Source organism: Salmo salar, chromosome ssa18 (assembly GCF_905237065.1).
Source record: "Salmo salar chromosome ssa18, Ssal_v3.1, whole genome shotgun sequence".
Lineage (NCBI taxonomy): Eukaryota > Metazoa > Chordata > Actinopteri > Salmoniformes > Salmonidae > Salmo > Salmo salar.
In genome coordinates this window covers 76,579,590-76,607,321 of record NC_059459.1, presented here as the reverse complement: position 1 = coordinate 76,607,321, position 27,732 = coordinate 76,579,590, and the positions used below count along the sequence as shown (strand labels likewise).

The 27,732-nt window shown below is 41.2% G+C and overlaps 1 protein-coding gene across 1 annotated transcript in view; it reads left to right on the top strand.

Moving 5' to 3' along the window:
• LOC106578039 (5-hydroxytryptamine receptor 2C) overlaps positions 1-27,732 on the top strand; it is a 290,493-nt gene that overhangs the window by 193,994 nt on the left and 68,767 nt on the right. The window contains exons 3-4 of the mRNA XM_045701585.1: positions 4,308-5,112; positions 5,387-5,582. Of these exons, the coding sequence (XP_045557541.1) occupies positions 5,041-5,112; positions 5,387-5,582 (268 nt within the window). The 5' untranslated portion in view covers positions 4,308-5,040. The remainder of the gene's footprint in view (positions 1-4,307; positions 5,113-5,386; positions 5,583-27,732) is intronic.

Genomic DNA, 27,732 nt, shown 5'->3' with positions numbered 1-27,732 from the left:
AGAGGGGGAGATAGAGAGAGGGGGTAGAGAGAGATAGAGAGAGAGATAGAGAGAGAGAGGGGAGAGGGGGGAGAGAGAGGGGAGAGGGGGGAGAGAGATGGGGAGAGAGATGGAGAGGGGGAGAGAGATAGAGAGAGGGGAGAGGGGGGATAGAGAGATAGAGAGGGGGGTGGAGCGAGAGAGAAATACACACACAGGGATTAAAATCCAGTGATTAATGATACCATATGAGTCTGATGAATCGTGGTCATCATTAAGATACAGTATGACCCCAAGGTTGGCTCTGTCTGTCTCTCTGTCTCTCTGTCTGTCTTTCTGTCTCTCTGTTTCTCTGTCTCTATCTCCCTCTATGGCCCTCTACCTCTCTCCCCCTCTCTGTCTGTCTCTCTGTCTCTCTGTCTGTCTCTCTGTTTCTCTGTCTCTATCTCCCTCTATGGCCCTCTACCTCTCTCCCCCTCTCTGTCTGTCTCTCTGTCTCTCTGTCTCTATCTCCCTCTATGGCCCTCTACCTCTCTCCCCCTCTCTGTCTGTCTCTCTGTCTCTCTGTCTGTCTCTCTGTTTCTCTGTCTCTATCTCCCTCTATGGCCCTCTACCTCTCTCCCCCTCTCTGTCTGTCTCTCTGTTTCTCTGTCTCTATCTCCCTCTATGGCCCTCTACCTCTCTCCCCCTCTCTGTCTGTCTCTCTGTCTCTCTGTCTGTCTCTCTGTTTCTCTGTCTCTATCTCCCTCTATGGCCCTCTACCTCTCTCCCCCTCTCTGTCTGTCTCTCTGTCTCTCTGTCTCTATCTCCCTCTATGGCCCTCTACCTCTCTCCCCCTCTCTGTCTGTCTCTCTGTCTGTCTCTCCCTCTATGGCCCTCTACCTCTCTCCCCCTCTCTGTCTGTCTCTCTGTCTCTCTGTCTGTCTCTCTGTCTCTATCTCCCTCTATGGCCCTCTACCTCTCTCCCCCTCTCTGTCTGTCTCTCTGTCTCTCTGTCTCTATCTCCCTCTATGGCCCTCTACCTCTCTCCCCCTCTCTGTCTGTCTCTCTGTCTCTCTGTCTGTCTCTCTGTCTCTCTGTCTCTATCTCCCTCTATGGCCCTCTACCTCTCTCCCCCTCTCTGTCTGTCTCTCTGTCTCTCTGTCTGTCTCTCTGTTTCTCTGTCTCTATCTCCCTCTATGGCCCTCTACCTCTCTCCCCCTCTCTGTCTGTCTCTCTGTCTCTCTGTCTCTATCTCCCTCTATGGCCCTCTACCTCTCTCCCCCTCTCTGTCTGTCTCTCTGTCTCTCTGTCTCTATCTCCCTCTATGGCCCTCTACCTCTCTCCCCCTCTCTGTCTGTCTCTCTGTCTCTATCTCCCTCTATGGCCCTCTACCTCTCTCCCCCTCTCTGTCTGTCTCTCTGTCTCTCTGTCTCTATCTCCCTCTATGGCCCTCTACCTCTCTCCCCCTCTCTGTCTGTCTCTCTGTCTCTCTGTCTCTATCTCCCTCTATGGCCCTCTACCTCTCTCCCTCTCTCTCCCTCTCTCTCTTTCTCTGTCTCTATGACTCCATATCTCTCTCTCCCCCCTTTCTTTGTCTCTTTCTGTTTAGTTTTGTTCCCTTCTTATCTATTTCATTTAATATATATCTTAAATAGCCGCATTTTCATGACTTTGACAATGCAAATATGAGGCGTATTCTTAGCCTGCTAAACAAGGAAGTTAAGTTAAATTCACGTCACTTGCACATCGTATAACTATAATACAGTTGGTAGATCTCTTCCTGTTTAGTTGTGTTCCTTTCTTATCTACAGCATGTTTGTCTCCTTGTCTCTGTCTCTCTCTCCAAGAGTGTGCAAAGCTGTCATCAAGGCAAAGGGTGGCTACTTTGAAGAATCTCAAACATACTTTGATTTGATTAACACTTTTTTGGTTACTACATGATTCCATATGTGTTATTTCATAGTTTTGATGTCTTGACTATTATTCTACAATGTAGACAATAGTAAAAATAAAGATAAACCCTGGAATGAGTAGGTGTGTCCAGACTTTTGACTGGTACTGTAAATCTTGAAAGGTTGTTCTCTTGTTATCTATTTGATCATTTATATCCTGCTGTTTTATAGCCATGTTTACCACCCTGTAGGGCTCTGGCAGTCTGGGACGTATTGTCTGAACAACGCCAGGGCTGCTTCTCAATTTGCGCATTATTCCCTATATAGTGCACTACTTTTGACCACGGCCCATAGGGAAAATGGAAAAGGTTCCATTTGGAATGCAGCCCATATAAGTGTATCCCATTTCATTATTCTAAGCCTCCCGAACTGCATTAGCTTTATAGGCATTCGAGGCTGTAGGCTGTTTATCTCAAGTAAACAGATACACACACACATAAACACACACACAGTCTTGTATAACTTTATTTTATTTGATTTATTTAACCTTTATTTAACAAGGCAAGTCAGTTAACAACAAATTCTTATTTACAATGACAGCCAACCAAAAGGCAAAATGCGTCCTGTGGGGATGGGGGCTAGGATTAAAAATAAATAAAAAATAAAATAGAAATATAGGACAAAACACACATCACGACAAGAGAGACAACCCAACACTACATAAAGAGAGACATTATTGGGCACAGACAACAGCACAAAGGGCAAGAAGGTAGAGACAACAATACATCACACAAAGCAGCCACAACTGTCAGAGTGTCCATGATTGAGTCTTTGAATGAAGAGATTGAAATAAAACTGTCCAGTTTGAGTGTTTGTTGCAGCTCGTTCCAGTCACTATCTGCAGCAAACTGAAAAGAGAAGCGACCCAGGGATGTGTGTGCTTTGGGGAACTTTAACAGAATGTGACTGGCAGAAAAGGTATTGTATGTGGAGGATGAGGGCTGCAGTAGATATCTCAGATAGGGGGGAGTGAGGCCTAAGAGGGTTTTATAAATAAGCATCAACCAGTGGGTCTTGCAACGGGTAAACAGAGATGACCAGTTTACAGAGGAGTATAGAGTGCAGTGATATGTCCTATAAGGAACATTGGTGGCAAATCTGATGGCCGAATGGTAAAGAACATCTAGCCGCTCGAGAGCACCCTTTCCTGCCAATCTAGAAATGATGTCTCCGTAATCTAGCATGGGTAGGACGGTCATCTGAATCAGGGTTAGTTTGGCAGCTGGGGTGAAAGAGGAGCGATTACAGTAGAGGAAACCAAGTCTAGATTTAACTTTAGCCTGCAGCTTTGATATGTGCTGAGAGAAGGACAGTGCACCGTCTAGTCATACTCTCAAGTACTTGTATGAGGTGACTACCTCAAGCACTAAACCCTCAGAGGTAGTAATCACACCTGTGGGGAGAAGGACATTCTTCTTACCAAACCACATGACCTTTGTTTTGGAGGTGTTCAGAACAAGGTTAAGGGTATAGAAATCTGGGGAGGGGCCAGCTGAGTATAAGACTGTATCATCTGCATATAAATAGATGAGAGTTTCCTACTGCCTGAGCTATGTTGTTGATGTAAATTGAGAAGAGTGTGAGGCCTAGGATCGAGCCTTGTGGTACTCCCTCGGTGACAGGCAGTGGCTGAGACAGCAGATGTTCTGACTTTATACACTGCACTCTTTGAGAGAGGTTGTTAGCAAACCAGGCCAAAGACCACTCAGAGACACCAATACTCCTTAGCCCACAAGAATGGAATGGTCTACCGTATCAAAAGCTTTGGCCAAGTCAATAAAAATAGCAGCACAACATTGCTTGGAATTAAGGGGAATGGTGACATCATTGAGGACCTTTAAGGTTGCAGTGATACACCTTGTTGGGACACATAATTCAGTCCCATTCAAAATCCTATTTTCCCTAACCATAACCCTGAACTTAATCCTAACCCTAACACTCATTTTAACCTTAACCCTAAACCCCCTAGAAATAGCATTTGACCTTGTGGGGACTAACAACATTTTTGTTTGTTTACTATCCTTGTGGGGACATCTGTCCCCCACAAACATAGTTAAACACGTCCACATACACACATGCACACACACACACACGCACACACAAATGTGCACACACACACACACACACACACACACACACACACACACACACAACTGGGGGTGGCAGGTAGCCTAGTTGTTAGAGTGTTGGACTCGTAACTGAAAGCTTGCAAGATCAAATCCCAGAGCTGACAAGGTAAAAAAAACTGTCGCTCTGCCGCTGAACAAGGCAGTTAACCCACTGTTCCTAGGCTGTCATTGAAAATAAGGATATATTCATAACTGATTTGCCGAGTTAAATAAAGGTAAAACATGACACACAGTCCAGCTCATTGTTGTTTTCCCTTTTCTCTAGAGCTTTCTAAACATGGAGAACAAGAACCGATGCTTCTTATCTGAAAGAGGAAAGTAACCAACAACGCAACACAAAGGGAAACCATTGACCTTCTAAAGAAGACCTTCCTGGAAAATCCCTTTTCAGAAAACCACAGTGGACTCTTCCTACAGGACTGTGTTGGCCTGCTGAGCTATAGCCTACACTCAGCTTAGGGTCAGGGGCGTTGTCCCCAGAACCATTTGGTGCTCTACTTCAAGAGAACACTACAATCACAATGAACATCAGAGTACTTCCATGTGAACGTTAACTGGAGTCTGGACTGTTCCTTTTGTGACCGTCACGAGACAACACCACAATACTATTTTACCCTAGAACCCAGACCAAGTCAACCCCCAACTCTCTGAATGTCCCGATAGGACTTTCTAAGTGGATAAACTTGGACTATCCACAACTAGACAAGACATTTTAACCCCCAACCAAGCCAATCCCAATTATCCTGATGACCTGTGGGCCTCTGGGTGGGTCCAGAGCCCCCCTCTGGTGGTGACCGGGGTGTAGTCCAGGTCCAGCCAGGACCTCCAGAGCCCAGGGGACCATCCCAGGATGGGAACCCCAGGAGGAGTAGCCCTACTGGGGGGCTTCGGTTCTTCCACCACGCCCTCTCTGGAGATAGGGGGCTGGATGGTCTGGCCAGGGGGGAATAACTCCACCTACCGTGGACTAAACCAGAGTCTACCCTGGGGGGCCGGGGATGGGGGGAGCGGACAGCAACCTGTCATTGGGATCACAGGCAGAGGCGGTGTTGCGAGCATTGCCCATGAAGGTCAGACGGTTTAACTTCTGTTTTTTGTATTGTTTTTATTTATCTCTGTTATTAATATTATTATTATTATTATTATGAATTTTTTATGCTGTTGCTACGGAATGTGCTATATATAGAAAAACAATCACTTCAATACCAGGTTAGGTATTTTGAGTGTACTCATTAGTTTACCAGTTATCTGCCATGGTCAAAGGTTCAGATGTTCTATGACTGCTCTAGTCATTCTATTTCTATGGTGCTAGCTATACAAATCAAGTTTGGTTGTATTTTGAAGGAGAAGAACTGGCCAGCGCTTCTCATCCTAGTCATCATCGCGCTGACAGTGGGCGGGAACATCCTAGTGATTCTGGCCGTCTCATTGGAGAAGAAGCTTCAGAATGCTACAAATTTCTTCCTGAGGTCCTTGGCCGTGGCCGACATGCTGGTGGGGATACTGGTGATGCCTATATCACTGATCAACATACTCTATGGTGAGTACGACTACTGTAGTCATAAACCGCTCACCTGACTTTAAAACCCATCAGCCCTTATCTTGGGGGAACTACAGTACCCATAGACATGCTGGTGGGGATACTAATGATGCCTATATTACGGATCTATATATTATATCTCCCATACTCAACTGGCAGGCAGCGGTCCGGATCCGGACCCAGAACCCGGGTCCTGACATTTTTTTAAATAATAATACAAAACATATATATATATATATACTGCTCAAAAAAATAAAGGGAACACTTAAACAACACATCCTAGATCTGAATGAAAGAAATCATCTTATTAAATACTTTTTTCTTTACATAGTTGAATGTGCTGACAACAAAATCACTCAAAAATAATCAATGGAAATCCAATTTATCAACCCATGGAGGTCTGGATTTGGAGTCACACTCAAAATTAAAGTGGAAAACCACACTACAGGCTGATCCAACTTTGATGTAATGTCCTTAAAACAAGTCAAAATGAGGCTCAGTAGTGTGTGTGGCCTCCACGTGCCTGTATGACCTCCCTACAACGCCTGGGCATGCTCCTGATGAGGTGGCGGATGGTCTCCTGAGGGATCTCCTCCCAGACCTGGACTAAAGCATCCGCCAACTCCTGGACAGTCTGTGGTGCAACGTGGCGTTGGTGGATGGAGCGAGGCATGATGTCCCAGATGTGCTCAATTGGATTCAGGTCTGGGGAACGGGCGGGCCAGTCCATAGCATCAATGCCTTCCTCTTGCAGGAACTGCTGACACACTCCAGCCACATGAGGTATAGCATTGTCTTGCATTAGGAGGAACCCAGGGCCAACCGCACCAGCATATGGTCTCACAAGGGGTCTGAGGATCTCATCTCGGTACCTAATGGCAGTCAGGCTACCTCTGGCGAGCACATGGAGGGCTGTGCGGCCCCCCAAAGAAATGCCACCCACACCATGACCACCGCCAAACCGGTCATGCTGGAGGATGTTGCAGGCAGCAGAACGTTCTCCACGGCATCTCCAGACTCTGTCACGTCTGTCACGTGCTCAGTGTGAACCTGCTTTCATCTGTGAAGAGCACAGGGCGCCAGTGGCGAATTTGCCAATTTTGGTGTTCTCTGGCAAATGCCAAACGTCCTGCACAGTGTTGGGCTGTAAGCACAACCCCCACCTGTGGACGTCGGGCCCTCATACCACCCTCATGGAGTCTGTTTCTGACCGTTTGAGCAGACACATGCACATTTGTGGCCTGCTGGAGGTCATTTTGCAGGGCTCTGGCAGTGCTTCTCCTGCTCCTCCTTGCACAAAGGCGGAGGTAGCGCTCCTGCTGCTGGGTTGTTGCCCTCCTACGGCCTCCTCCACGTCTCCTGATGTACTGGCCTGTCTCCTGGTAGCGCCTCCATGCTCTGGACACTACGCTGACAGACACAGCAAACCTTCTTGCCACAGCTCGCATTGATGTGGCATCCTGGATGAGCTGCACTACCTGAGCCACTTGTGTGGGTTGTAGACTCCGTCTCATGCTACCACTAGAGTGAAAGCACCGCCAGCATTCAAAAGTGACGAAAACATCAGCCAGAAAGCATAGGAACTGAGAAGTGCCCACCTGCAGAACCACTCCTTTATTGGGGGTGTCTTGCTAATTGCCTATAATTTCCACCTGTTGTCTATTCCATTTGCACAACAGCATGTGAAATGTATTGTCAATCAGTGTTGCTTCCTAAGTGGACAGTTTGATTTCACAGAAGTGTGATTGACTTGGAGTTACATTGTGTTGTTTAAGTGTTCCCTTTATTTTTTTGAGCAGTGTATATATTTGTTTTTGGGGGGGGGCACTGGGTCGGACTAGAATTGCAGGAAATGAGCTTTAAAACTGCAACATTTTCTCTCCACCAACAAGAGAGGGTGTTAACAGTTTGGCGTTCCATGGGTTGTGTGGTGGGGTTTGTTACTACGCCGATAAATGACAATACCCATCTTGACTTTTGACACCTAGGAAGTTTGTGTGACTGGACCTTCTCAAACAGTACTTGAGTATCCCTGTAATATATGGTTAGAAGGACTACAATACCCATAATCCCTGTACTATATGTTAAAGAAGGACTGCAATACCCATAATCCCTGTACTATATGGTAACGGACTACAATACCCATAACCCCTGTACTGTATGATAAAGAAAGACGACAATACCCATAACCCCTGTACTATATGGTAAAGAAGGACTACAATACCCATAACCCCTGTACTGTATGATAAAGAAAGACGACAATACCCATAACCCCTGTACTATATGGTAAAGAAGGACTACAATACCCATAACCCCTGTACTATATGGTAAAGACAGACTACAATACCCATAACCCCTGTACTATATGGTAAAGCAGGACTACAATTCCCATAACCCCCTATCTCACTCATCTGATGGTACATTCACATTGTCCTTTGTCCATCTCATATTTTCCAGTTGGGGGATTTGTAAATGCAAGATGTGTGTGTTGAAGTGCTTTTGAAGTTGGAACAACTCTTCAACCAATGAGATTTTAGTTAGATGGCTAAGCTAACTAATATTGTTAATAATAATTATACTAGTAAGTTAGCTAGCTTGCTCACCTTGTCACTGTGTCAAACCAGTACGGGAAAAAAAATGTATGAAATGTATGCATTCACTACTGTAAGTCGCTCTGGATAAGAGCGTCTGCTAAATGACTAAAATGTAAATGTAAAACCAACTTCCGTTAGTACTTGGACGCAGTGTGGGTGAGTAAAGGCCGTTAGCCTAGCCATATCCCTTAATCTCAGCCAAAAGCATTAGGCTACATTAGGATGTGATCCTTTGCCTAGTCAAAACAAATCAGTCTGTTGGAGGATTACCTGTGGTGGCCCTGCTAAATGTTAGACTTGGGAGTACTCTGTTGTATGTCAACTGTCAACTGTATGTCTGTGTCTCTCTCTGTCTCTCTCTGTATTTCTCTGTGTCTCTCTCTATATCTCTCTGTCTGTCTGTGTCTCTCTCTGTATCTCTGTCTGTCTCTCTTTCTCTCTGTCTCTCTTTAGCTCTCTGTTTCTCTCAGTATCTCTCTGTCTGTTAGCTCTCTGTTTCTCTCAATTCAATTCAACTCAAGGGGTTACATTGGCATGGGAAACATATGTTAACATTTCCAAAACAAGTGAAGTAGATCTCTCTCTCTCTCTCTGTCTCTCTCTCTCTCTCTCTCTCTCTCTCTCTCTGTTTCTCTGTTTCTCTCTGTCTGTGTGTCTGTTTCTGTAAGACAATGAGTGCAGTAGTACAAGTAAAACAGGTGTGTGTTGAAGGATTACCTGGTGGCCCTGCTAGCTGTTAGACTTGGGGTGTTACAATATCCAAGGTTGTGATGCTCTATGGTCTATGAATACCCTATCTAAACATTCTGTTAGTGTTATGTACCCTATCTAAACATTCTGTTAGTGTTATGTACCCTATCTAAACATTCTGTTAGTGCTATGTACCCTATCTAAACATTCTGTTAGTGCTATGTACCCTATCTAAACATTCTGTTAGTGTTATGTACCCTATCTAAACATTATGTTAGTGTTATGTACCCTATCTAAACATTCTGTTAGTGTTATGTACCCTATCTAAACATTCTGTTAGTGTTATGTACCCTATCTAAACATTCTGTTAGTGTTATGTACCCTATCTAAACATTCTGTTAGTTCTATGTACCCAATCTAAACGTTCTGTTAGTGTTATGTACCCTATCTAAACATTCTGTTAGTGTTATGTACCCTATCTAAACATTATGTTAGTGTTATGTACCCTATCTAAACATTCTGTTAGTGCTATGTACCCTATCTAAACATTATGTTAGTGCTATGTACCCTATCTAAACATTCTGTTAGTGTTATGTACCCTATCTAAACATTATGTTAGTGTTATGTACCCTATCTAAACATTCTGTTAGTGTTATGTACCCTATCTAAACATTCTGTTAGTGTTATGTACCCTATCTAAACATTCTGTTAGTGCTATGTACCCTATCTAAACATTCTGTTAGTGTTATGTACCCTATCTAAACATTCTGTTAGTGTTATGTACCCTATCTAAACATTCTGTTAGTGCTATGTACCCTATCTAAACATTCTGTTAGTGTTATGTACCCTATCTAAACATTATGTTAGTGTTATGTACCCTATCTAAACATTCTGTTAGTGTTATGTACCCTATCTAAACATTCTGTTAGTGTTATGTACCCTATCTAAACGTTCTGTTAGTGTTATGTACCCTATCTAAACATTCTGTTAGTGTTATGTACCCTATCTAAACATTCTGTTAGTGCTATGTACCCTATCTAAACATTCTGTTAGTGTTATGTACCCTATCTAAACATTCTGTTAGTGTTATGTACCCTATCTAAACATTCTGTTAGTGTTATGTACCCTGTCTAAACATTCTGTTAGTGCTATGTACCCTATCTAAACGTTCTGTTAGTGCTATGTACCCTATATAAACATTCTGTTAGTGCTATGTACCCTGTCTAAATGTTCTGTTAGTGTTATGTACCCTATCTAAACATTCTGTTAGTGCTATGTACCCTATCTAAACATTCTGTTAGTGCTATGTACCCTGTCTAAATGTTCTGTTAGTGCTATATACCCTATATAAACATTCTGTTAGTGCTATGTAATAGTAGTGCTATGTACCCTGTTAAAATGTTCTGTAGGTTCTATGTAATAGTAGTGCTATGTACTCTATCTTAACGTTCTGTAGGTTCTATGTAATAGTAGTGTTATGTACCCTATCTAAACATTCTGTTAGTGTTATGTACCCTATCTAAACGTTCTGTAGGTGCTATGTACCCTATCTGAACATTCTGTTAGTGATATGTAATAGTAGTGCTATGTACCGTATCTAAACGTTCTGTTAGTTCTTTGTACCCTATCTAAACATTCTTTTAGTTCTATGTACCCTATCTAAACATTCTGTTAGTGATATGTACCCTATCTAAACATTCTGTTAGTGCTATGTACCCTATCTAAACATTCGGTTAGTGATATGTACCCTATCTAAACATTATGTTAGTGATATGTACCCTATCTAAACATTCTGTTAGTGCTATTTACCCTATCTAAACATTCTGTTAGTGTTATGTACCCTATCTAAACATTCTGTTAGTGTTATGTACCCTATCTAAACATTCTGTTAGTGCTATGTGCCCAATCTAAACGTTCTGTTAGTGTTATGTACCCTATCTAAACATTCTGTTAGTTCTATGTACCCAATCTAAACGTTCTGTTAGTGTTATGTACCCTATCTAAACATTCTGTTAGTTCTATGTACCCAATCTAAACGTTCTGTTAGTGTTATGTACCCTATCTAAACATTCTGTTAGTTCTATGTACCCTATCTAAATGTTCTGTTAGTGTTATGTACCCTATCTAAACATTCTGTTAGTTCTATGTACCCAATCTAAACGTTCTGTTAGTGTTATGTACCCTATCTAAACATTCTGTTAGTTCTATGTACCCTATCTAAACGTTCTGTTAGTGTTATGTACCCTATCTAAACATTCTGTTAGTTCTATGTACCCTATCTAAACATTCTGTTAGTGTTATGTACCCTATCTAAACATTCTGTTAGTTCTATGTACCCTATCTAAACAATCTGTTAGTGTTATGTACCCTATCTAAACATTCTGTTAGTGTTATGTACCATATCTAAACATTCTGTTAGTTCTATGTACCCAATCTAAACGTTCTGTTAGTGTTATGTACCCTATCTAAACATTCTGTTAGTTCTATGTACCCAATCTAAACAATCTGTTAGTGTTATGTACCCTATCTAAACATTCTGTTAGTGTTATGTACCCTATCTAAACTTCTGTTAGGTCCTAGCACTATCTAAACATTCTGTTCGTGCTATGTACCTCATCTAAACATTCTGTTAATGCTATGTACCCTATCTAAACATTATGTTAATGCTATGTACCCTATCTAAACATTCTGTTAGTGCTATGTACCCTATCTAAACATTCTGTAGGTGCTATGTACCCTATCTGAACATTCTGTTAGTGATATGTAATAGTAGTGCTATGTACCCTATCTAAACATTCTGTTAGTGTTATGTACCCTATCTAAACATTCTGTTAGTTCTATGTACCCTATCTAAACATTCTGTTACTGATATGTACCCTATCTAAACATTCTGTTAGTGCTATGTACCCTATCTAAACATTCGGTTAGTGATATGTACCCTATCTAAACATTATGTTAGTGCTATGTACCCTATCTAAACATTCTGTTAGTGTTATGTAACCTATCTAAACATTCTGTTAGTGCTATTTACCCTATCTAAACATTCTGTTAGTGCTATGTACCCTATCTAAACATTCTGTTAGTGTTATGTACCCTATCTAAACATTATGTTAGTGTTATGTACCCTATCTAAACATTATGTTAGTGTTATGTACCCTATCTAAACATTCTGTTAGTGTTATGTACCCTATCTAAACATTCTGTTAGTGTTATGTACCCTATCTAAACATTCTGTTAGTGCTATGTACCCTATCTAAACATTCTGTTAGTGTTATGTACCCTATCTAAACATTCTGTTAGTGTTATGTACCCTATCTAAACATTCTGTTAGTGCTATGTACCCTATCTAAACATTCTGTTAGTGTTATGTACCCTATCTAAACATTATGTTAGTGTTATGTACCCTATCTAAACATTCTGTTAGTGATATGTACCCTATCTAAACATTCTGTTAGTGTTATGTACCCTATCTAAACATTCTGTTAGTGTTATGTACCCTATCTAAACATTCTGTTAGTGTTATGTACCCTATCTAAACGTTCTGTTAGTGCTATGTACCCTATATAAACATTCTGTTAGTGCTATGTACCCTGTCTAAATGTTCTGTTAGTGCTATATACCCTATATAAACATTCTGTTAGTGCTATGTAATAGTAGTGCTATGTACCCTGTTAAAATGTTCTGTAGGTTCTATGTAATAGTAGTGCTATGTACTCTATCTTAACGTTCTGTAGGTTCTATGTAATAGTAGTGTTATGTACCCTATCTAAACATTCTGTTAGTGTTATGTACCCTATCTAAACGTTCTGTAGGTGCTATGTACCCTATCTGAACATTCTGTTAGTGATATGTAATAGTAGTGCTATGTACCGTATCTAAACGTTCTGTTAGTTCTTTGTACCCTATCTAAACATTCTTTTAGTTCTATGTACCCTATCTAAACATTCTGTTAGTGATATGTACCCTATCTAAACATTCTGTTAGTGCTATGTACCCTATCTAAACATTCGGTTAGTGATATGTACCCTATCTAAACATTATGTTAGTGCTATGTACCCTATCTAAACATTCTGTTAGTGTTATGTACCCTATCTAAACATTCTGTTAGTGCTATTTACCCTATCTAAACATTCTGTTAGTGTTATGTACCCTATCTAAACATTCTGTTAGTGTTATGTACCCTATCTAAACGTTCTGTTAGTGTTATGTACCCTATCTAAACATTCTGTTAGTTCTATGTACCCAATCTAAACGTTCTGTTAGTGTTATGTACCCTATCTAAACATTCTGTTAGTGTTATGTACCCTATCTAAACATTCTGTTAGTGTTATGTACCCTATCTAAACATTCTGTTAGTTCTATGTACCCAATCTAAACGTTCTGTTAGGGTACATAACACTATCTAAACATTCTGTTAGTTCTATGTACCCAATCTAAACGTTCTGTTAGTGTTATGTACCCTATCTAAACATTCTGTTAGTTCTAAGTACCCTATCTAAACGTTCTGTTAGTGTTATGTACCCTATCTAAACATTCTGTTAGTGTTATGTACCCAATCTAAACGTTCTGTTAGGGTACATAGCACTATCTAAACATTCTGTTCGTGCTATGTACCTCATCTAAACATTCTGTTAATGCTATGTACCCTATCTAAACATTATGTTAATGCTATGTACCCTATCTAAACATTCTGTTAGTGCTATGTACCCTATCTAAACATTCTGTAGGTGCTATGTACCCTATCTGAACATTCTGTTAGTGATATGTAATAGTAGTGCTATGTACCCTATCTAAACATTCTGTTAGTGTTATGTACCCTATCTAAACATTCTGTTAGTTCTATGTACCCTATCTAAACATTCTGTTACTGATATGTACCCTATCTAAACATTCTGTTAGTGCTATGTACCCTATCTAAACATTCGGTTAGTGATATGTACCCTATCTAAACATTATGTTAGTGCTATGTACCCTATCTAAACATTCGGTTAGTGATATGTACCCTATCTAAACATTATGTTAGTGTTATGTACCCTATCTAAACATTCTGTTAGTGCTATGTACCCTATCTAAACATTCTGTTAGTGCTATGTACCCAATCTAAACGTTCTGTTAGTGTTATGTACCCTATCTAAACATTCTGTTAGTTCTATGTACCCAATCTAAACGTTCTGTTAGTGTTATGTACCCTATCTAAACATTCTGTTAGTTCTATGTACCCAATCTAAACGTTCTGTTAGTGTTATGTACCCTATCTAAACATTCTGTTAGTGCTATGTACCCTATCTAAACATTCTGTTAGTGTTATGTACCCTATCTAAACATTCTGTTAGTGCTATTTACCCTATCTAAACATTCTGTTAGTGCTATGTACCCTATCTAAACATTCTGTTAGTGCTATGTACCCTATCTAAACATTCTGTTAGTGCTATGTACCCAATCTAAACGTTCTGTTAGTGTTATGTACCCTATCTAAACATTCAGTTAGTTCTATGTACCCAATCTAAACATTCTGTTAGTGCTATGTACCCTATCTAAACATTCTGTTAGTGTTATGTACCCTATCTAAACATTCTGTTAGTGCTATGTGCCCAATCTAAACGTTCTGTTAGTGCTATGTACCCTATCTAAACATTCTGTTAGTGCTATGTACCCTATCTAAACATTCTGTTAGTGCTATTTACCCTATCTAAACGTTCTGTTAGTGTTATGTACCCTATCTAAACATTCTGTTAGTGCTATGTACCCAATCTAAACGTTCTGTTAGTGTTATGTACCCTATCTAAACATTCTGTTAGTTCTATGTACCCAATCTAAACGTTCTGTTAGTGTTATGTACCCTATCTAAACATTCTGTTAGTTCTATGTACCCAATCTAAACGTTCTGTTAGTGTTATGTACCCTATCTAAACATTCTGTTAGTTCTATGTACCCTATCTAAACGTTCTGTTAGTGTTATGTACCCTATCTAAACATTCTGTTAGTGCTATGTACCCAATCTAAACGTTATGTTAGTGTTATGTACCCTATCTAAACATTCTGTTAGTTCTATGTACCCAATCTAAACGTTCTGTTAGTGTTATGTACCCTATCTAAACATTCTGTTAGTTCTATGTACCCAATCTAAACGTTATGTTAGTGTTATGTACCCTATCTAAACATTCTGTTAGTTCTATGTACCCTATCTAAACATTCTGTTAGTGTTATGTACCCTATCTAAACATTTTGTTAGTTCTATGTACCCTATCTAAACAATCTGTTAGTTCTATGTACCCTATCTAAACATTCTGTTAGTGTTATGTACCCTATCTAAACATTCTGTTAGTGTTATGTACCCTATCTAAACATTCTGTTAGTGCTATGTACCCTATCTAAACATTCTGTTAGTGCTATGTACCCTATCTAAACATTCTGTTAGTGATATGTACCCTATCTAAACATTCTGTTAGTGCTATGTACCCTATCTAAACATTCTGTTAGTTCTATGTACCCTATCTAAACAATCTGTTAGTGTTATGTACCCTATCTAAACATTCTGTTAGTGTTATGTACCCTATCTAAACATTCTGTTAGTGTTATGTACCCTATCTAAACATTCTGTTAGTGCTATGTGCCCAATCTAAACGTTCTGTTAGTGTAGTCTGAGTAAACTGTCTCTGTCTCTGTGAATGCATTAAGGTTTTGGTGTCACTCTGCAATATAGGATTGTTATTACTGTGCCGTCTCTCTCTCTCTGTTGCTCTATTCAATTCAATTTGCTTTATTGGCATGACGTAACAACGTACATATTGCCAAAGCGTAGATTGTTAACGGGACAGTCAGTAACAGTAATAATCAAGGATCTCTGTTCCTCTCCCTCTGTTTCTCTCTTGTTTTCTCTCCCTCAATTTGTCTTTCTTGTTTTCTCTCCCTCTATTTCTTTTTCTCGATTTCTCTCTCTCTGTTTCTGTCTGTTAGTCTCCCTGTTTCTCTCTCTCTCTGTTTCTCTCTCTCTGTTTCTGTCTGTTAGTCTCCCTGTTTCTCTCTCTCTCTGTTTCTCTCTCTCTGTTTCTGTCTGTTAGTCTCCCTGTTTCTCTCTCTCTCTGTTTCTCTCTCTCTGTTTCTGTCTGTTAGTTTCTCCCTGTTTCTCTCTCTCTCTTTTTCTCTCTCTCTGTTTCTGTCTGTTAGTCTCTCTCTGTTTCTCTCTCTCTGTTTCTGGCTGTTAGTCTCTCCCTGTTTCTCTCTCTCTGTTTCTCTATCTCTGTTTCTCTCTCTCTCTTTCTCTGTTTCTCTCTCTCTGTTTCTGTGTGTTAGTCTCTCTCTGTTTCTCTATCTCTGTTTCTCTCTCTCTCTTTCTCTGTTTCTCTCTCTCTGTTTCTGTCTGTTAGTCTCTCTCTGTTTCTCTATCTCTGTTTCTCTCTCTCTCTTTCTCTGTTTCTCTCTCTCTGTTTCTGTCTGTTAGTCTCTCTCTGTTTCTCTCTCTCTGTTTCTCTCTGTTTCTCTCTCTCTGTTTCTCTCTCTCTCTCTGTTTCTCTCTCTCTGTTTCTGTCTGTTAGTCTCTCTCTGTTTCTCTATCTCTGTTTCTCTCTCTCTCTTTCTCTGTTTCTCTCTCTCTCTTTCTCTGTTTCTCTCTCTCTGTTTCTGTCTGTTAGTATCTCCCTGTTTCCCTCTCTCTTTTTCTCTCTCTCTGTTTCTGTCTGTTAGTCTCTCTCTGTTTCTCTATCTCTGTTTCTCTCTCTCTCTCTCTCTGTTTGTCTCTCTCTGTTTCTGTCTGTTAGTCCCTCCCTGTTTCTCTCTCTCTGTTTCTCTGTTTATGTCTGTTTCTCTCTCTCTGTTTCTCTCTCTCTCTTTGTCTCCCCCCTCTCTCTCTCTCTCTCGCTCTCTCTCGCTCTCTCTCCCTCTCGCTTTCTCTCTCTCTGTCTGTCTATCTTTGTCTGTCTGTCTATCTCTGTCTGTCTATCTATCTGTTGGATGGATAATGTATCTAGGATGGATAATGTATCTAGGATGGATAATGTATCTAAGATGGATAATGTGTCTAGAATACACACACACACACACACACACACACACACACACACACACACACACACACACACACACACACTATGTCTTGTAACACACACACAGAAACACAGACACATGCAGCATTGTAATCCACCTGCTACCACTTTAATTGTATTTGTCACATGTGCCGAATACAACAGGTGTAGACCTTACCGTGAAATGCTTACTTACAAGCCCTTAACCAACAATGCAGTTCAAGAAATAGAGTTAATAAAATATGTACTAAATAAACTAAAGTAAAAAAATCTAATCAATCAAAAAGTAATACAAGAAATGCACATAACAATAACAAGGCTATATACAGGGGGTACCAGTACAGAGTCAATGTGCGGGGGTGCAGGTTAGTCGAGGTAATTTGTAAAATGACTATGCATAGATAATAAACAGCGAGTAGCATCAGTGTAAAAACAAAGGGGGTAGTGGCCATTTGATTAGTTTAGTAATTCAGCAGTCTTATGTCTTGGGGGTAGAAGCTGTTAAGGAGCCTTTTGGTCTTAGACTTGGTGCTCCGGTAGCCATAAGGGCTTCATAGCATATTGACGTTAACCACTGTACCATGTCCTGCAGAAACCCCTAACACACACACACACGCGCACGCAGGCACGCACGCACGCACACACACACACACACACACACACACAGCTCGTCCTGCAATGACCCAGGCAGATGTATGTTATCCCATCATCCATATTAAATGGTCTTACATGGCTGATTACTAAAATGGCCTGTGTGTGTGTGTGTGTGTGTGTGTGTGTGTGTGTGTGTGTGTGTGTGTGTGTGTGTGTGTGTGTGTGTGTGTGTGTGTGTGTGTGCATGCGTCTTTCTCTCTCTGCACAGCCACTCAGCCAAAGCCTTGATTAAATAATGACTTTAATTAGGAAATTATGTTTCTGTCTGAACAAATGGAGGGACAAAAAGAGTTCACAGTGTGTGTGTGTCTGTGTGTGACAGGTGGTTGTACACACACACTGTGTAGTTTAGTTTATTAGGATTCACATTGGCACATGCAGCAGCTACTCTTCCTGGTGTCCACATAAAGCATATAAACACATTACAAAGTACAGAACAGTTGTAGACAAGAACCACGTAAGATATTACATTAAATACAACAAATAAGAAAATAACAGTTATGTATTGGAAATACACCAGAATTATTACATACATATTAATATTGTTATATATATATTAATATTGTTATATTTACATTAAATTAGAGCTTTAGAGAGAGGAGAGGCGCTGTGATACAATATGTGTTTTTTAATCTGTTTTTAAAGCTGAACTTGTTTTTTGCCTCTGGTGGCAGACCATTCCACCATGACATGGCTCTATACATAATTAAGAGATGCATTAAATCTGTTTTTGTTTTGGGTACCATGAAGAAACCCATAGTGGCCTGTCTGGTGGGGTATCTATATCTGTTTTGAAGTGTATGCAAATAGATTATACAAGTTGTTAGGCATTTTTCAACACACAAATGTTTCTTAAAAAGACTAGAAGAGAAGTAGTACATTTCTCGTCAACCCTCAACCATGAAAGACTATCATGCATGTTCAAATCAAATCAAACTTTATTTGTCACATGCGCTGAGTACAACCTTACCGTGAAATGCTTACTTACAAGCCCTTAACCAACAATGCAGTTCAAGAAAGACTTAAGAAAATATTTACTAAATAAACTAAAGAAAAAAATTATCAAAAGTAACACAATAAAATAACAATAATGAGGATATAAACAGGGGGTACCGGTACCGAGTCAGTGTGGAGGTTATATACAGGGGGTACCGGTACCGAGTCAGTGTGGAGGTTATATACAGGTGGTACCGGTACCGAGTCAGTGTGGAGGTTATATACAGGGGGTACCGGTACCGAGTCAGTGTGGAGGTTATATACAGGTGGTACCGGTACCGAGTCAGTGTGGAGGCTATATACAGGGGGTACCGGTACCGAGTCAGTGTGGAGGTTATATACAGGTGGTACCGGTACCGAGTCAGTGTGGAGGTTATATACAGGTGGTACCGGTACCGAGTCAGTGTGGAGGCTATATACAGGGGGTACCGGTACCGAGTCAGTGTGGAGGCTATATACAGGGGGTACCGGTACCGAGTCAGTGTGGAGGCTATATACAGGGGGTACCGGTACCGAGTCAGTGTGGAGGCTATCAAAGTAATTTGTACATGTAGGTAGGGGTGAAGTGACTATGGATAGACAATAAACAGTGAGTAGCAGCAGTGTAAAAACAAATGTAAATAGTCCGGGTGGCCATTTGAGTAATTGTTCAGCAGTCTTATGGCTTGGGGTTAGAAGCTGTAAAGGAGCCTTTTGGTCCTAGACTTGGCGCTCTGGTACCGCTTGCCATGCGGTAGCAGAGAGAACAGTCGATGAATTGGGTGACTGGAGTCTTTGACAAATGTTGGGGGTTTCCTCTGCCTCCGCCTAGTGTATAGGTCCTGGATGGCAGGAAGCTTGGCCCCAGTAATGTACTGGGCCGTGCGCACAACCCTCTGTAGTGCCTTATGGTCAGATGCCGAGCAGTTGTCATACCAGGCAGTGGTGCAACCGGTCAGGATGCTCTCGATGGTGCAGCTGCAGAACTTTTTGAGGATCTGGGGACCCATGCCAAATCTTTTCAGTCTCCTGAGGGGGAAAAAGTGTTGCCATGCCCTCTTCACGATTGTCTTTGTGTGTTTGGACCATAAAAGTTTGTTGGTGATGTGGACACCAAGGATGATGTGTTTGCAGTTAAGGGCAAAGCATGCTGCTTAGTTTTCAGCCAGCTGCAGCTTTGCGAGGTCTTTCTTTGCTGCACCTGACCATATTACTGGACAGATAATGGGACAAGATCCTGAACAACTAGTGCAGTTGATCTTTGTGTAAAAAAAACACAGAATATATTTTAATAACAGACATACCTCTCCCCATCTTCACAACATCTTTGTCAACATGACTTGACCATGATAACTGACCATCCAATGTAACTCCTAGGAGTTCAGCTTCTTCAACTTGTTCAATAGTCACACCCTTTATGGACAACTCCAGTTGAGGTTTTAGAGAGCGCATTGAACCAAATACAATGCTTTTGGTTTTAGATGTATTTAAGACCAGTGTATTGTTAATGACCTATTCTGACACGGACTGTAACTCCTTGCTAAGAGTCTCAGTGAGCTCACTGTCACGTTCGTCGTTGTAATGATCGGACCAAGGCGCAGTGTGAGTAGCGTTCCACATAATTTATTAGAAAGTGAAACTTATCAATATACAAAAACAATAAAGAATAAACGAAACGTGATGACAATACAACTACACATAAACAAACAATATCCCATAACCCACAGGTGGAAAACATGCTACTTAAGTATGATCCCCAATTAGAGACAACGATTACCAGCTGCCTCTAATTGGGAATCATACCAATCACCCAAACATAGAAAAACTAAACTAGAACCGCACATAGAAAATATAAACTAGATTAACCCCCAGTCACGCCCTGACCTACTCTATCATAGAAATTAAGAGCTTTCTATGGTCAGGACGTGACACTCACTGTCTGTAGGTGCTGATGTGTATAGTGTGCAATCATCAGCATACATTATCATTTTAGCTTCTTGTAAGACAAGTGGCAAATAATTTGTTAAAATAGAGAAGAGTAACGGCCCGAGGCAACTGCCCTGATGGACACCTCACTGTACATATCTGATGTTAGAGAAGCTTCCATTGAACTCTCTGGGTTCTACTGGATAAATAACTTTCCAATCATGTGATAGTAGGTGATGTAAAGCTGTGACAAGTGAGTTTTTTCAATAACATCAAAGGCTGCACTGAAGTCTAACAAAACAGCTCCAACTATCATCTTATTATCCATTTATTTTAGCCAATCATCAGTCATCTAAGTCAGTGCTGTGCAAGTTGTGTGCCTTTCTCTATATGCATGCAGAAAGTCAGTAGTTAATTTGTTCTTAAAAAAATGCCATTGTATTTGTTCAAATACAATTCTCTCAGTCAGTTTACTAAGAACAGGCAGGAAACTGATTGGTCGGCTGTTAGAGCCAGCAGAGGGGGCTTTACTATGTTTAGGTAGTGGAATTACTTTAGCTTCCTTCCACACCTGTGGACACACACTCCTTTCAGGCTTTAGTTAAAGACATGGTAGAAATACAGTCTGCTACCATTCTCAATAGTTTCCCATCTATGTTGTCTATATCTGGTGGCAATACAGTCTGCTACTATTCTCAATAGTTTCCCATCTAGGTTGTCTATATCTGGTGGCAATACAGTCTGATACTATTCTCAATAGTTTCCCATCTAGGTTGTCAATATCTGGTGGCTGATCATTATTGATGGATAACAGTAGTTTTTCCACCTCTTCCACACAAACTTGACCATATTCAAAATGGCAATTGTTCTCTTTCATTATCAGATCTTCAATACACAAATGTGATGATTCACTGTTCAGTGTCATTCCACTTTACCAGTGAAATTATCATTACAATTATTGTAAACAAGTTGTGTTTTCAGCCCATAATATAATTAGTGCATCAAAGTCTTTTCCCATTGTTTTTTTTTAATATAATTTATCTTGTTAACTGGTAATATATTACACACAAGGTAGCAGAAGAGCAGTAATATTGATTATATTGATACTCTTAGAGAGACACTACAGGCTGATATGCATCCACAGACACAGGAAGAGAGGAAGAGCGAGAGAGAGAGAGAGAGCGAGAGAGAGAGAGAGAGACGACAACAACATCACGCTTTAAATGGAGGCTGAACTTCCTGATTTAGCCTCGGTTTCAATTCTCTTCATTAGGAAATGCCACTGAGAAGGATATTTGGATCTTTGATGTCGTGTCTCTAGTGTGTGTGTTTGAACGTGGGAAGCGTTTGGACATTCACACTGCCAAAACAGTACACAGTTATAGTCACTTTCCCTTGTAGATCATTTGTAACAGTGTAGCCAGGTCTTGTGTCTGGAAATAGCCAAGACTAGCTAGCAAGCTAGCCAACTTCTTTAGCCAATTAGCTTCAGCCGGCCGGTGTGCGACCGTGGCAAAATTGGTTTAACTTTGGATAGCCCATCTGCGGGACTAGTAAAGGACCCTCAATAAATGATACAGTACAAATGGTACAATATCTTCATGTTGTACATGTTTTAATTGTGTCATTTAATGCTTTCAATTAATTTCTACCATTTATACACTGAGTATACAGAACATTAAGAACAGCTGCTCTTTCCATGACCTTGACTGACCAGATGAATCCAGGTGAAAGCTAGGATCCCTTACTGATCACGTGTTAAATCCAATTCAATCAGTGGAGATGAAGTGGAGGAGACAGGTTAAAGAAGGATGTTTGAGCTTTGAGACAATTGAGACCTAGATTGTGTTTGTGTGCTAATCAGAGGGCAACTCAATATGAGGAAGGTGTTCCTAATGTTTGATATACTCAGTGTAGTTGGTTTGAGGTTTGTAAGTCATTGAAATTTGGAGCTATTCACATGAAAAAATATTGTCCCATGTACATTGTGTAACTTACTGATGGTCCCTAAATAGCCCCATAGGGATATCGAATGTCAAACCAAATTGACCATGGGCATTATGATGAGTTCAGTGCAGATGTGCTCAGAATTAATGATAACTTGGGTGATGCCAGCTGGGGGCAGGATTGAAATAAACCCACGGAAAACTGTTACGGCTCCCTTCATTCCGTAACATCATTTTTCCCCCTATCATCTCGTAAATCTCTCTTTTGACGAGACTGATTAAATTATCCTATTTACACGTTGTAGTCAATTTTGACACTGGAATAAATGTTTTTATTTTTATTTTAAGGGGTAGATCAGCTTTCATATTGCATATAGATTGTAGCTTCCATCAATGTAATTGTCTGCATCATTTCCAATCCCCCATATATTTATATATATCCATATACATACATACATACATACATACATACATACATACATACATACATACATACATACATACATACATACATACATACATACATACATACATATGTATACATATGCACACATAAACATTCATACATATACACATACATACACATACATACACATATATACATACTTTTTTAAGAATGTACCTTTATTATTCCCCGCAAACCCAACCACCCTTCCCCCAATTGAAGTAAACTAATAAACAATAACACTTAGGCTTCTACCTTCAGTTTATACATCTTATACACATTTTACAGACAATCTATTTTAAAATAGTTACATTTTGTTTGTTTTTAGTCCTTTCTCTATTTCTGATGTCCATCCAGTTTGATTTCTATTTGTAACTTTGCTATTTCACAAAATATCTGAACCTATATACATTTTACAGACCCCATATGTTTTACATTGGTTATCTTGTTATTAGTCCCACCCTTCAGCTCCATTCAACCCCTCCCATCTATCTCTCAACACCATCCATTTTGGATTTCTATTTGCCATATATTTTTCATCTGTGCTGTGATGCTTCACAAAGTACTGAATCTTTCTATTCTCCTAGCTTCTACAGATTGTAAATTAAAGATAAACATTTTTGCTGAAATAATAATTATTGATTGATTGACTATGCCTTTTCAAATCACCCAGTATTGCTATCTGCAGTGTTAGTTCTAGGTAAATGTTGCAATTCTTCAGCCATTCCTGGACCTGTGACCAAAAACAGGCTACATACGGACAGTACCAAAATAAATGATCTAATGACTCTGCCTCCTCTCAGCAAAATCTGCAGAGCTGGGAAGATTGTATCCCCATAAATATAACATTCTATTGGTTGCAAGAATTTTGTATAATAATTTAAATTGAAAAAGTTTTGAATCCAGTGCCATGGAATTGGTACATCGAAAATCTCTTCCCAACTATTTTGCAATCTATATGAAACTGGTATAATTTTTTATTTATCACAATTTTCTTTAGTGAATTTTGGCCTTTAATGCAGGTCCGAGAGACAAGTTCCTTACTTTGTCCCCCTTCCACTTGACTCTTCCATTTTTGCAGTAATGTTGCAATTAGTTGGTTGTAATTTTGAATAGAGCATACATTTGCATATATTTTTGTTAGCTGCATGTGTGACATAACGCCACCAGTCCTATTTATGATATCACTTACAAAGATTATACCGTTACATTTTTGTTGTTGTTGAGTTTAACCATAATATTTGTTGTAATATTTGTTCTGTCTTTTCTGGTGGATTAAACTGAAATTGCAACCAACTTTATATGGCTTTTATTAAAAATAGAGATCATTTGGCGATAATTTCATTTTCAAATAACCGAAAGTGAGAGGTTGTAAAAGGAAAAATGCCATTCTTGAACATGGGTTGACACATTCTTACTAATCTGCTATTGAACCCGTTTGGATTTAAGTATAACTTTTGTATGACTGAAGACTTTAGTGAGAAGTCTAATGCGTTAATATTTAATCATTTCTGCTCTCTGAATTCATATTCATTATATAAATATGCATGTTTAATTTAGTCTGGCTTGCCGTTCGCATAAAAATGTAATATCTTTTGCTCACATAACTTATAAAACAGGTTGCTAGGCGTAGGCAAGGCCATAAGCAAATAGGTAAACTGGGATATGACTAAAGAGTAAACCAGGGTGATTTTTCCACAACTAGACAAATATTTTTGTTTCCAGAGTAGCAAGATCTTATTTATTTTTGCTAACTTTCTTTTAAAATGTATTGTAGTGAGATCTTTCTTTCTTTCGGGATATGAATACCGAATATGTCTACTTCACCGTCAGAACATTTTATTGGTAAACTTCACGCTAATGTCAACTTTTTCGTGATCCAATACGTAATATAGTACACTTGTCATAATTTGGTTGTAATCCAGAGAAGTTAGAAAATGTATATAGATCCTCTATGTGGCTGTGGAGGGATCCACATTGTGGATTTAAAATAAAACATGAATCATCAACATACAATGGCACCTTTGTTTTTAAGCCCTGGATTTCTAGCCCCTTGTTATTATTGTTGGATCTGATTTTAATAGCTAACATTTCGATGGTCATAATAAATAGATATGCCGATAGTGGGAAACCTTGTTTTACTCCTCTTTACAGTTTAATACTTTCTGATAAGTAGACATTAGTTACTATTTTACACCTAGGGTTACTATACATAACTTTAACCCATTTTATAAGAGGTTCTCCAAAATTAAAATATAAATCCCAAGTTGTACTTTATCAAAAACCTTTTAAAAGTCAGCTATGAATACCAGGCCTGGTTTCCCATATTTGTCATAGTGTTCTATTGTGCTAAGTTGTCATTCAATAGGCTTTGATAAAATTTCCAGTATCCTCATCCACATGGAAATTCTGTAAGACTAAAGTATATGCCAATTATTCGATGGTCCGTCTGCATTCTGTCCACTATAAACACTTTTAAAACTTTAGGTGCCAGAGAGAATGAAATAAGAAAGTCATCAAGACGACTAGCTTGATTGAGCCTCCACCATGTATATCTCACTAGGTCAGGATATTAAACCTCCACCATGTATATCTCACTAGGTCAGGATATTAAACCTCCACCATGTATATCTCACTAGGTCAGGATATTAAGCCTCCACCATGTATATCTCACTAGGTCAGGATATTAAGCCTCCACCATGAATATCTCACTAGGTCAGGATATTAAGCCTCCACCATGTATATCTCACTAGGTCAGGATATTAAACATCCACCATGTATATCTCACTAGGTCAGGATATTAAACCTCCACCATGTATATCTCACTAGGTCAGGATATTAAACCTCCTCCATGTATATCTCACTAGGTCAGGATATTAAACCTCCACCATGTATATCTCACTAGGTCAGGATATTAAACCTCCACCATGTATATCTCACTAGGTCAGGATATTAAACCTCCACCATGTATATCTCACTAGGTCAGGATATTAAACCTCCACCATGAATATCTCACTAGGTCAGGCTTTTAAGCCTCCACCATGTATATCTCACTAGGTCAGGATATTAAGCCTCCACCATGTATATCTCACTAGATCAGGATATTAAGCCTCCACCATGTATATCTCACTAGGTCAGGATATTAAACCTCCACCATGTATATCTCACTAGATCAGGATATTAAACCTCCACCATGTATATCTCACTAGGTCAGGATATTAAAGCCTCCACCATGTATATCTCACTAGGTCAGGATATTAAACCTCCACCATGTAACGGCTGTCTTCTGTAGAAATGGACCAAGGCGCAGCAGGTATGTGAATACTCATCTCTAATTAAAATAAAGGAGTAGAGCATCCACTTAACAATTCAAACAATATATACGACAGGAACAGTTTTGCAGGCACACAACACGCAGTGCAAAAACAACTACCCACGAAAACCAAACAAACACACACCTACTTATGGGACTCCCAATCAGAGGCAACTAGAAACACCTGCCTCCAATTGAGAGTCCAGCACCCAAAACTACACATAGAAAAACAAACCTAGAACCTATACCAAACTAATACACCCCACTACACCACACACAAAACCCCATAATACAAAACAAATATACCTCTGCCACGTCCTGACCAAATATAATAGAAATAATACCTAAATATTGGTCAGGACGTGACATTACCCCCTAAAGGTGCAGACCCGGAATGCACCTTAAAAGAAAACACAAAAATCCCCATTACCCCAACAAAACCAAAAAGCAATACCCCCTAAACAATAAGGGAGGGAAGGGAGGGTGGCTGCCGTCAACGACGGCACTGTGCTACACCCTCCCTCCCCAACCCACCTATCCTGGAGGTGGCTCCGGTGCAGGACGTGGACCCTGCTCCACCCTCGGCGTCGCCCACTTCGGTGGAGCCGATAGCTGCGCCAGGCAGACGGACCCCTCGAGCCGGGCCGGAGGACAGGAGGGCCCCTCGGGCCGGGGGACAGGAGGGCCCCTCGGGCCGGGCCGGGGGGCAGGAGGGCCCCTCGGGCCGGGCCGGAGAGCAGGAGGGCCCCTCGGGCTGGGCCGGAGAGCAGGAGTGCCCCTCGGGCTGGGCCGGAGAGCAGGAGGGCCCCTCGGGCTGGGCCGGAAGGCATGCGGGCCACTCGGGCTGGGCCGGAAGGCATGCGGGCCACTCGGGCTGGGCCGGAAGGCATGCGGGCCACTCGGGCTGGGCCGGAAGGCATGCGGGCCACTCGGGCTGGGCCGGAAGGCATGCGGGCCACTCGGGCTGGGCCGGAAGGCATGCGGGCCACTCGGGCTGGGCCGGAAGGCAGGAGGGCCACTCGGGCTGGGCCGGAAGGCAGGAGGGCCACTCGGGCTGGGCCGGAAGGCAGGAGGGCCACTCGGGCTGGGCCGGAAGGCAGGAGGGCCACTCGGGCTGGGCCGGAAGGCAGGAGGGCCACTCGGGCGGGACCGGAGGGCAGGACGACCACTCGGGCTGGACCGGAGGGCAGGAGGACCACTCGGGCTGGACCGGAGGGCAGGAGGACCACTCGGGCTGATCCTGACAGGCCGGGCACCCTGGCAGATCAGGGCAGGCGGGCACCTCTGGCAGATCAGGGCAGGCGGGCACCTCTGGCAGAACAGGGCAGTCCGGCCACTCTGGCAGAACAGGGCAGTCCGGCCACTCTGGCAGAACAGGGCAGTCCGGCCACTCTGGCAGAACAGGGCAGTCCGGCCACTCTGGCAGAACAGGGCAGTCCGGCCACTCTGGCAGTTCAGGGCAGTCCGGCCACTCCGGCAGTTCAGGGCAGTCTGGCCACTCCGGCAGTTCAGGGCAGTCTGACCTCTCTGGCGACTGTTGACTGGCGGGCAGCTCTGACGACTGTTGACTGGCGGGCAGCTCTGAC